This window comes from Staurois parvus, unplaced genomic scaffold (assembly GCF_062004578.1).
Source record: "Staurois parvus isolate SC_StPar_1 unplaced genomic scaffold, SC_StPar_1.0 ptg000171l, whole genome shotgun sequence".
Lineage (NCBI taxonomy): Eukaryota > Metazoa > Chordata > Amphibia > Anura > Ranidae > Staurois > Staurois parvus.
The window spans coordinates 803,943-815,999 of NW_028317967.1; the positions used below are offsets into that span (position 1 = coordinate 803,943).

The following is a 12,057-nucleotide window of genomic DNA, read 5'->3' on the forward strand; positions in this document are numbered from 1 at the left end:
CCACTATTACTCACCCAAGGGATTTTTCCAGCAGCCGGCAGCATCACCAAGGACCTCTAGGCATTAAATCATCAACCCAGAACAAGTAAGCAGGACAGCACTTCAGACATCGCTGGCTATATGCTTGTTTGAAGTCAATGGCTCACAAGGCAAGGCAGTGAAACCAAGATCAAAGTCAGATCCTGTGCCTTTTAGTAACAGGCCCCCTAATTCTATTCACACAGGTGCAGGGAGTTGCCCCTTCCTTTCTTTCCCTGATAGGACCCCTTGTTCTTTGGGTCCTGTCACCCCTAGAGAGGTAGTAAATAGAAAACACAAAACCTTGGCAAGAATCAGAGTTTATTCCCATTTGTATTGAGGTTAGGAAACCAGCAGATAGATACAGTGCGTATGTTTCTGTGCAATAAATTACTGGTTTTCATGGTCACATTTGTCATCGGAACAATCAGACACTGTTGTGAAGTGTTTGGATAGAGAATTGTACAAGCTCAACAAGAGAACCTTATACATTTAGTGACGTTTTATTTATGCATTCAGTGTCAAGTACATCATAAGTGCAAATAATCAGAGTCCATAAGTTCTCTAGGAACTACAGAGAATGGAATACAAATCGTAATTAATAAACTGAACAAGCTGAACTGGTCTAGATACCATACATGTAAATCTGTAATTTTTTTCCCCCCGATCCCTTACAACAGGAGTACTGCGAATTTATTTCATACAAAAACGGAGAGAAGTACCGCACACTGATTTCACTTGTGCTGGAAAACACGAAACATTAGTCTACAGTTCTACGTATATTTATATATATATTTATATCATTGAAAGAACTCCAACCAGCAAGCCCAGAGACAATGAAGCAAGTCAGTACTATTGCATCAGTGCCCTAAGCATAAAGCCCTAGCCGCACGTCACATTAAGTTATAGAAGCACTGCCAAGAATAGCAGAAAAACACTAAAAAATTATAATAAATTAGAAAATAAAAAATACTTAGGCTTCCAACATCATGCACTTGTAAGCAACACATAAAAGAAACACATCTAGTACACTTTTTGTATCTCTTCACTATACTGTAGTGCTTGACACGGCTGATTGCAAGTATTCTAAGAGCAGAGAAGTAGCTTTGGAAGAGCTGCTTCTTGAAGTTTTTTTCTTTTTTTGGATGTTTCAAGGAACACGGTGTGTTGAAAAGAGAATGGTGCAATAGATCTGTAAGTAAAGTGTAGGAACACAGCTGTTTCCACATTAGACTCCACACAATTTACCAAGAGTTGAATTGACTTGACGATTTTATTTACTCCTTCTGTTTGGCACCTGGAATTTTGGCTTGGATCCTGCAAACAGACAAAAGAGTGCAGTTAGTATTTCAAGTACAAATTAATTGTCATAACATTTTTCTTTGAGGGCTTAGTTCACTTAAATAAATAAATGCACATTTTTTTTGCAGGTAAAAAAATTAGTAGAGATAATTTTTTTTCTAAGGAGCCTGCAGAGCATTGCATCAGCGATCAGCAGATTGCGCATGCAGTGTCAGGCTCCTGCAGGTACTCAGTAAAGCTGTCTGCCTGTGATTCTCGTACAGTCATACAGTTATTGAAGTGCAGAAAGATCAATTTACTATAAGGGTGTTCATCAGCACCCTTGTAGCCATCTGCTGCGCTGGCAGGAGACTTGTACTTCATCCATTCACATATCCATGTAAATGAATGTTGCAGCTGTGTGGGTGGGGCCCCGCAAAGATGCATGGTTTTTAAATGATGATTGTGTGTGTGTGTGTGTGGGGGGGGGGGGTTGGTTATGTTGGGAGTGCAGGGAGAGGCGCTCAGAAAAAACTATGCACACACGTAAACAGGTATGAATAACGCTAGACACATTTAGGTGTATTTGAGCGTTAATGCAAACCAATTCGCTCAATAAATGAACATTCTGGCCTATGGAATCTATTAAGGCGCAAACGCTTAACGCTCCTAATCGCACATGCAATACACAACTTTAGCTGCAATTTTTTATAAGCCACTTTTCTCCTACCAGGGAGGAGGGTGTTCAGAGGAACAAAGCAAATGCCCTGTGTGCATGAGGCCTTTTTTAGACCACTGTCAGGAACCATGAACCAGGCAGAGACAGGAAGTGATGTTAAAATCACACCTTTAATAAAATAGCAAAGATAATAGTTCAGGAAAGTAGTCAAAACAGAATCCAGGGTTTCTGATGCCAGAGCGGGTAATCTGATGGGCCAGGGTCAGGAAACCAGAAGTCGGCGTAGTCAAGAGCTAAAAATCAGGAACAGGAATCAGAAGAGAAGTCGTACACAGGAATACAGGCAGGAACACACTGGAGATCACAGACCATGCAAGGGCAAGTAGCAAAGAGGGATGGCTGTAGGCTGGACTAATGAAGCAGGTAATGGTATCCACGTGAGTCACTGTGGAGACGAGTGGCTGGTAATTAACCGACAGCTGAGCAGCTTCTGAGCACTGAAAGAAAAGAGCTGCTCGTTAAGTAGCAGGAGCTCAGCCCTGACAATACAATACCCCCTTCCCAACAACCCCTCCTCCTCGGGTGGCACCAGGCTGGGGGGGAAAATGTAAATGGAAAGCACAGTGGAGGACAGGAGCATGTACGCCCGAGACCCAAGAGTGATCCTCTGGACTATAAACCCTCCAGTGAACTAGATATTGTATGCGTCCATAAAACCTATGGGAGTCAATGATAGATTGTATCTCATATTCCTCATGGTTGTGAGCCTGAACCAGGCGAGGGCGTGGTACCAAGGTGGAATAGCGGTTACACACCAAATGTTTTAATAAGGAAACATGTAATACATTGGAAATACGCATGTTGGAAGGAAGATCTAATGTGTGCCACTGGGTTACCCCTACGGAGTATGCGGAAGGGCCCAATATACCGAGGTACCAGTTTTAGTGAGAGAACAGAGTGGGAGGTTACGGGAAGGCATCCATACCCTCTCCCCAACTAGGTAGGAGGGTGCAGGTAGGCATCGGTGGTCAGTGTGAAGTTTGTACCTCTCTCTGGAGCATTGGAAGGATTTTTGGATCTGCACCCAACAGGGACGGAGTTCTCAAGTATGTTCCTCTAACGCTGGAATTCCCTGTGGAACAAATGTGCCAGGCAACATGGATATCTGGAACCCACAGGTCGCCATAAACGGAGATAATTGAGAAGAAGCATTGATGGATTATTGTGAGCAAACTCCACCCATGGTAACAGGTCTGACCACTTGTTATGGTGGTCTGAAATATAGCAACGTAGGAACTGTTCCAAGGCTTGGTTGTCCCGTTCTGTGGCCCCATTGGACTGCATGTGATATGCCGAGGAGAAGGAAAGCCGAATTCCCAACTGTGCTTAAAAGGCTCGCCAAAACCTGGACACAAAATGGCTACCCCTGTCGGGGATGATAACCTTAGTTAACCCATGAAACCGAAAGACCTCCTTTACGAATAATGATTCCAGTTCTTTAGACTTAGGCAACTTCTTTAGCGGAATGCAATGTGACATTTTTCAAAAACTGGTCAACCACCATAAGAATAACTGTATTGCCCTGGGAATTGGGTAAATCCACAATAAAATCAATAGACAAGTGGGTCCAAGGCCTCTCTGCATTGGGTATGGGTTGCAGAAGGCTTACTGGAAGGTGTCAGGGTTTTTTATTCTGAGCACACAGGGGACAAGCAGCTACAAAGGCGGTTACATCAGGGCAGAGACTAGGCCACCAGAACTGTTGAGACATAGACCATATGAGTTGATTTTTCCCTGGGTGCCCAGCTGCTTTGGAAGAATGGTAGGTCTGGAGCAAATCACTGTGGAGATTCTTGGGGACATAAGGTTTTCCAGCAAGAGAATGGATTTGAGAAGCCAGAGTTTTCTCACCCAAAGGTGAAGTGAGACTAGTGCGTATAGTGGCCAAAATGCGGTCCAAAAGGTATCACAGGAATAGAAACAGACTCCATTTTAGAAGAGGAGGAAAACTGCCATGATAATGCATCTTCCCTTATATTTTTTGTACCGGGTAAGAATGAGACTACAGTATGTAATTGAAGCTTAACAGAAAAAGGGCCCACTGAGCCCTTCTAGCAGATAAGCGTTTAGCCTCAGACAAGAATGTGAGATTCTTATGGTCAAAATGAGGACCAGCATAGTAGTACCCTCGAGGAGATGCCCCTATTCTTTAAGAGCTAAAATGATGTCTAATAATTCTCTGTCCCCAATTCCAAAATTACATTCTGCTGGAGCCAAGTTTTTAGAAAAGTAACCACAAGGATGCATAGGGCCAACAGGGGTAGAACGATGAGACAGGAGAGCGCCTACTACAATCTCAGATGCATCAACCTCAAGAATGAAGGGTAACATAGGATCAGAATGTGCCAGCACTGGGGCTGCAGCACAAGTGGCCTTGAGGGATTCAAAGTTTTTATTGGAATCCGGAGACCAATTTTGTGGGTTGCCCTCTTTTCTCGTCATATCAGTCAGGGGTTTGGCCAGAAAAGAGAAATTACGAAAACATTTCCGATAATAATTGGCAAAACCAAGAAAATGAGGACGTAGAGCTATGGGTCAAAGCCACTGTAAGGCTGCAGATAGTGTCTCTGGGTCCATTGAATACACGGCAGCAGATATGACATAACCCAAAAATTAAACCAGTTCACGATGAAACGTGCACTCTTCCAACTTGCAATACAGGTTGTTCTCTCTCAACCGCTGCAGCACACGGGAAACATTTGTGTGGTGGTTCTCTAGGGATCTTGAACATATGAGAATATTATCGTGGTTAACCACCACACATTGCTGCAGGATATCTCTGAGGACATTTTTAATAAATTCTTGGAAAACTGAAGGAGCATTGCAGAGACGAAAGGGCATTATGAGGTATTCGTAGTCATAGTATCATAGTTTTCCACTCATGGCCCTCTTTAATTCTCACAAGATTGTATGCCCCTCTCAAAGCAAGCTTGGTGAAGACCGTTGCTCCCTTGAGGTAGTCAAATAATTCCATTATCAATGGGATAGGATAAGCATTTTTAACAGTAATGTGATTGAGACCCCTATAATCGATACATGGTCTCAGTTCGCCACTCTTCTTTTTCACAAAAAAACCTCAGCACTGGTAGGAAAAGAGGATGTGCGATTGAACCCCTGAAATAGTGCAAAAAAAATGTTTTGCACCAATCTTGGTCCCCACTAGAGAGATTTTACTTTATTTCATGTTCCAACAGGAATTAAGGCGAAACCTCTCCATACAGACTCAGCGGATCATCAACACATATAATAAAGTATGCATAGATCATAAATATATAGCAAATATTGTTTAAACTTACTTTGCCACAATCATATTCATGTTTGTCCTCACAAGTCCCAAATACTGGTCAATCTGTGCCTGGAAAAGTACAATAAATTTAGGTTATTTATGCGTAAACCGTAGCACCAAAGAAGCATTTCAAACATTACAACATTAGGTGGGCCCCAGTGGTTTTAATTGCCCTTTGGATTTTTTGAACTGCTTAGAGTAGTGGTGGTGAACTTTCCCAATATAGGAACCCTCCCCCTAGGTGTCACACTCAGCTGAATTAACTGATTATTTGTTTATTCTGCATTATGGACATGCAATCAAGTGTACAATCAGCTTTGGGTAGTTTTGCATTACTTATTAATTCTTACCTGGTACTTGTCATACACGGCTGGGAGAGAAAACATTGACACCACAGCTAAAAATGAAAAAACAGAACAATGTCATAAGTATAAATTGGCATTAAATTGGATAAACTGTTCCTCATACAGGAGTAGGTGACCATCTGTGACTTATCAGGTGTTCATTGGTATGGATAATAGGTTCCAATTTACCTATATGGTGAACACAGTTTGGCTCTGTCCATACTTTCAATTAGACAAAGAGGTGTTTCAAGGTAGGCAGCTACTGCTACGATGTCTCTGTAGCTAACCCATAGTGAACTGGGAATATTTTGTCCTGTATTAATGTACCGTATATACTCGAGTATAAGTCGAGTTTTTCAGCACATTTTTTGTGCTGAAAAACGGCCCCCTCGGCTTATACTCGAGTCAACGTCTGCAGATGTCTAGCAGGGGGACAGAACAGAAGGGAAACTAAGTACAGGGGTGGGCAGGGGGCTGCTGTCTCTTACCTGGCTCCGGTCCCACGACGATCCGGTCCAGGAAGCGCGGCTGCTCCTTCATTCGGTTCGTCCACTGGATGTTTGCGCGGCTGCTCGGCTCCGCCTTCTCACCGGTGATTGGCCGCCAGAAATGTAGCTCAGGAAAGGCACACAGGCGGCCAATCACCGGCGAGGAGGCGGAGCTGAGCGGCCCCGCGAAAATCGAGTGAAGGAGATGCAGGTTAGTGTGCGTGCTTAGGTGCTGCTGCAACCACATATGCTGGCTGCAGCAGCACCATACTGGAACAGGGGTCAGCAAGTGTCAGTGGGAGGAATAGTGCCCCATCATTGGTGTCACTGATACCAATGATGGGGCATTATTCCTCCCACTGACACCAACGATGGGGCACTTTTCCTCCCCCCCACTGACACCAACGATTGGGCACTATTCCCCCCCCCACTGACACCAATGATGGGGCACTATTCCACCCCCCACTGACACCAATCATGGAGCACTATTCCACCCCCCACTGACACCAATCATGGGATACTATTCCTCCCCCCCACTGACACCAACGATGGGGCACTTTTCCTCCCCCCCACTGACACCAACGATGGGGCACTATTCCTCCACCCCCCCACTGACACCAATGATGGGATACTATTCCTCCCACTGACACCAATGTTGGGACACTATTCCTCCCACTGACACCAATGATGGGACACTATTCCTCCCACTGACACCAAAGATGGGGCACTATTCCACTGACACCAATAATGGGGTGCCTCATTTCCCACCCTCAGCTTATACTCGAGTCAATAGTTTTTCCCAGTTTTTTTGTGGTAAAATTAGGTACCTCAGCTTATATTCGGGTCGGCTTATACTCGAGTATATACGGTATATTCAAAGTCAAAAAACATTTTTTTTTCATTTTGGATATCGTAGGGGAGGTTTTAAATCAATGTCAGTTTTTTTTGTCATCTGTGTCTCAGAGATATTAATCTTTACTACCTGTCTTGTAGACTCAATAGGAAGTGAGAGGATATCTTTCCAATGTATGGGAACTCCCCCTCAGAAATAGTTGTCACTGGAACAAGTATTCTTACTAGAAGATTCCCCCTATTTCTTTTCTGGTTCAAGATTTTGGATTTACCTTCAATTTTCTCCTCAATGACATTGGTGATCAGGTGAATTAGAGAGCATAAATCTCCCTACCCTTCCTCACCACTCTATCCAAATGTTTAAAAAATGCCATTAGTAATACTTTATATGTTTGTAAAACAAAACATATAGATATAGAAAAATATAAATCATTTGTTTAAAACTTTTAATAAAATACAAACAACCCCACACACCTACAAACTTAACCTATTCGCTGATGATGGTTTATAAATACTTACCAACCCCCACAGTATGCTTCTGAATCTCCATCACACTAAAAATGTGGCTTTTGCCCATGACGGTTATCTATATAGGCTCTAATTTCCCCCATTGTTCCCATTTCTTGACCATGGAATACTTGGATGTGAAGCTAACCCCTCATTACAAGGTCCTTCTTTTCTGCCAATCCTGCCAATCCTTATCTTGGTTAGGCTCCATCATGCAGTTAAAATGACACTTCTGCCAAAAGTTCTCTATTATTTTCACATGCTACCAGTTAATGTCCCTGCCTTCTTCTAGCATTCTCTCCAGAACCAGATCTTCTCCTTTATGTGTGCCCATAAACGCCCCAGGAATTTGCCTTCTTACCCTCAGCACCTATAGGCTTCAAGGTGGCTTAGGAGTTCCTAATGTAACTGGATACTACAAAGTGGCACCAATTTCGTAACTGTCTTTAGTACATGCCACTATGGATGTTCCCTTGTGGGTGTTCCTAGAACTCCCAAATTGTCACCCTACCCCCCACTACTGCCCTGTTGTGGCTTCCGCATCATGATAGCCTGCCTGGCCTAAGCTCCATAATGCTGCATAATCCATGGGTATGGGACTCGGTCCACTTTTCTGGTAAGCTGATAGCTCTCTTCCTGCCCCTTTTGCCTCTCCTGAACAACCTGCTTCCCCCCCCCTTCCCCAGTCTGGACTAACCTTGGGTCTTTTCCTGGTGTTTCACACACAGATTCACCCATGTCCACCATTTTTCTGAACTCTCGTTCCTTTCCCATCTGGGCTTCTATCCATGAGCAGAATGCAGCCCCAAATTCTAAGTACTACTGACATCTACAACTTAGGCACTAGTTGGTATCTCTGTGAAGGCCAAGGGACTTTCCCTTGACTAAATCAGTATTCAAGCACACCTGCTTATTTTCCACAGGGGCACCCATACATATCTCAAGCTTATATTCCAACTTGATTATTCGGGGAGTCCCTTTCTCTCTCTCTTATGTAGCAGACTGGAAGGGAGGCCTCCTAAATTTCTTGGAGGACTGGAAAAACTCTTGGTGGCGTACAGCTATGTGTTCCTTTAATACTTCAGTTCTGGAATCAGGTGGGCACCTGTTCCTGGTAGCAACAAAAATGATGGCTAGGGCCTGAAAGCAACCTACAGTACAATTTCAGGAAGTAAAAACCCATATGAACCCCATGTTAGTTAACAAAAAGATGTCTAGCAACCTTAATGATTCACAGTTTAAATTCTTAACAGTCTGGGAACCTTGGCTCAATTACGTCCTCCATCTTTGAATCTGGATAGTTTGAGCATTCTATAATCTGCTTGCTGGACCTCTTAACCTGAGTCTTTGGGACTTGGGCTCTGTCCCCCTTCCCCATCTTCCTTAACCTCTTCTTTCTTATCCTTCGTTCCTTTTTCTGTTTACTTTCCCTCCCCCGGTATTCTCTTTTATCAAATTTGAACTGCTTGTGTGTATCACATAACTAATATTTATTGTGATTCCACATTATTCCCCCTTGGAAGCAGGTTAAGGGTACCTTTTCCATGATTAAGACCTGTAAATTGTATATTTAAAAAATTCAGCGCTTAAATATATGCAGCTGTTTTTTCAATCAGTCAACAGGTAAGTATATCCAGTAGATTCAATCTCAAAGATTCTTTCCAGATTTTCTGACCCATACACAAATCAATGGGTCCAATAAAGCTGCTTTTTCACTTCAACTCCAGGAGTCTTTGAGAAAGTCATTCAGACGAAAGTCAGGACGTGACATCAGCAGGAACCAGAAGTGCCTGTGACACCATTTGGTTACTGGAAATGATATACAGCTGTCAAAGTGAGCATTTTCAATATAATAAATGAAAGTTTAGTGGAATTTTCTGTACTATTAGTCTCCTTTCTCATTCTATGTCTGGCCTGCATTTTACTTATGGGTATTTGAGGATTTGTATGCCAGTGGAGCATGTGGATGCACAGCGGCCTGGTACAAGTGAACTCACCCAACCCTGTGTCATAGGGGTTGTTGGGGGTAAGGAAGTTTGGGATATGGGGGAATGAGCACGGTGGAGGGTCACATGTTTAGCACTTTTCTGAGCACAAGAATGTGTGAGCACAATATATTAAAGATTTGAAGAACAGTGGATATTTGAAGACACCGCACTACTGAATGTTCCTTTTGACATGTGACACTGAGTTTGAAGAGGATTTGAATACGTGGTGGTCCACAGGAGGAAGAAGAGATTTGGATTTATGGCCGTGATGATTTTTTCTGTTTGGTGAGGATTTAGACAAAAGGGGAATGATGAAGTCACTGATCACTGGTGGCTACACATGCATGATGCTATGCATATGAGTGGAAAGTGTATTATAGTTTGGAAGATACTGCACTATATGAGCTTTTTCTTTTTCGGGGATACATTGAAGACATTGGAGTGAAAAAAAGCTTTATTAGACCCACTGATTGGTTATAGCTCAGAAAATCTGTTAAAAATCTTTGATAGTGAATCCACTGGATATACTTACATGTTGGTTGATTAAAGAAACACCAGCATATATTTGAGAGCTGGACTTTTTGAATTTACACACTGAACTTTGCCAGGGGGTCTTATTCTGCAGTCTAGCAGCTGATTGGGTACATTTGTGCTGATTAAGGACTTTTAACATCTAGACCTGTAAATTACTTTTCATGTGATATTACTTTCTATGCATCTTTTGTGCCCCTGTGTGGGTGAAACGTTTGCTATTGTTCCTTACTTTCTCTACTCAATAAAAGGAGTTGAACAAAAAAATACAAGGAACCCCACAACATTTCCGTTTTAAAAACTGTGTGCAAGGAGAGCAGATCACAAGTAACTGAAAATAAAGATATAGAATGAAAAGATTCTAAAAGAGCAAGAGAGTTCCAGAGAGAAGGTGCAGTGTGGGAGAACTCTTGGATGCCGGAATGGAGGTGCCAACAAGAGATGATGACAGGAGAAGATCATTGACAGATCCAAGAAAATATAAAAAAAGACAAGGAATGAGACATATCAGGGTTGCAGCCTTACTGAAGAGCTCGTAGGTGAAAAACTAGAAGGTTGAACTTAATCCTAAATGCAGTAGAAAGTGCAGACATTGACTGAAGGTGGGGGATCATTAAACAGTAAGGAAGATAAGCCTGGGAGATGAATTAATGGCTGATTGAAGTGGTGCCAAGAAAGTGAGTGGTAAGCCTATTAGTATACTATGAATCATTGCTCCAATATCCCTTATTGAAGGAGACTGCATTAAAAGGAGTCTCGGGACTATGAATATTTTTTAATGATCTAGTGTATAAATAATTAGTACGGAGTGTCCTGGGTGCACAATTGGTATAGGTATATATTTCACCCTTGTATTTTTCTGAAAGGTGTTCCTTTTTCCCTAAAACAATGACGGTACAGGCAATACGGTAACAAAAGTTGCAAGTGCATTTGGGCCCCTGCCCATGGGGTCTGCCTAAACGAGGGATTCTTAAACAGGAGTATTGGGACCAAATGATGGTATATAAATGATTAAAAAGAAAAAAAAAAACGCCTCTACATTATTGAACCTGTAATTAAAAGGGGAATTGATGTGTCAGATGACATGTAATTAACATTGCCAATAAATGTACCTCCATTCCATGTTTTAATTGCAGCAGAATTCTCATTAGTTGTAGCTTATGCATTTGTGTTTTGCCATATTTGTTAAAATAAATCTGATAAAATCCTTGTGATTTTCTTTGAGCTGTACTGTTCCTAGCTACCTAAATGTAAAGTAAAACCAAGCTACTAGCATCTGTGGAAGCCATACTGATGCCTAATATGATGATAATGATGGGTACTCTGTTTTCCTCCCACACTCCAAAGACATACTGGTAGGTTAATTGGCATCTGTCTAAATTGGCCCTAGTATGTGTATGTATGAATCTGAGCTAGGGACTTTAGATTGTAAGCTCCCTAAAGGCAGGGACTGACGTGAATGTATAATAAATATGTAAAGCACTGCACACATTTATGGAGCTATACAAGTACCTGTAATAAATAAATAAATAAATCATGACAGTCTGGCAAAGGGAATATAATGATATATATCCAGGGTCTGTAATAATATAAAAGGATCTGAGCAACACAAAGCAACTTATCCAACACCATAACCTTAAATGTATTCAACTAAATAAATTCTTCTGGAGAAATAGTTTTTCTTGCAAAAAATCCCTGCTAGCTCCTCTTTTTAGTGCGTGCACTAAGGCCTATATTTGGCCCATATTTCTTCCTACACATGAGCTATAGTCGACAGGATGGTTGAATATATTGCAAAGTATGGGGTTGTAGCACACGTGCATAAAAAGAGGAAGTTTTCAGCAGGAAGGCTGTACAGTGCTGGGCATGGGTAGTACAGTGAAGAGTAAGGGAATGGGAAGGAAGGGCAGTACCTAACATTGCAGGCTGCACTTGAGGGGGGAGGGTTCTTTCTTAAAGCTTTATTAAAATTAGTTAAGTCAGCCATTCTTAACTAGGGTTCCGTGGATATCTAGGGTTCCTC

The 12,057-nt window shown here is 42.2% G+C and overlaps 1 protein-coding gene across 1 annotated transcript in view; it reads right to left on the bottom strand.

Annotated features, from left to right (window-relative positions):
- Positions 1–322: 322 nt before the first annotated feature.
- The window catches only part of RTN1 (reticulon 1), a 315,431-nt gene continuing 303,696 nt past the window's right edge, over positions 323–12,057 (bottom strand). Inside the window, exons 7-9 of the mRNA XM_089676539.1 lie at positions 5,675–5,721; positions 5,335–5,393; positions 323–1,335 (exon numbers count right to left, since the gene is read on the bottom strand). Coding sequence (XP_089532665.1) covers positions 1,296–1,335; positions 5,335–5,393; positions 5,675–5,721 — 146 coding nt within the window. The 3' untranslated portion in view covers positions 323–1,295. The remainder of the gene's footprint in view (positions 1,336–5,334; positions 5,394–5,674; positions 5,722–12,057) is intronic.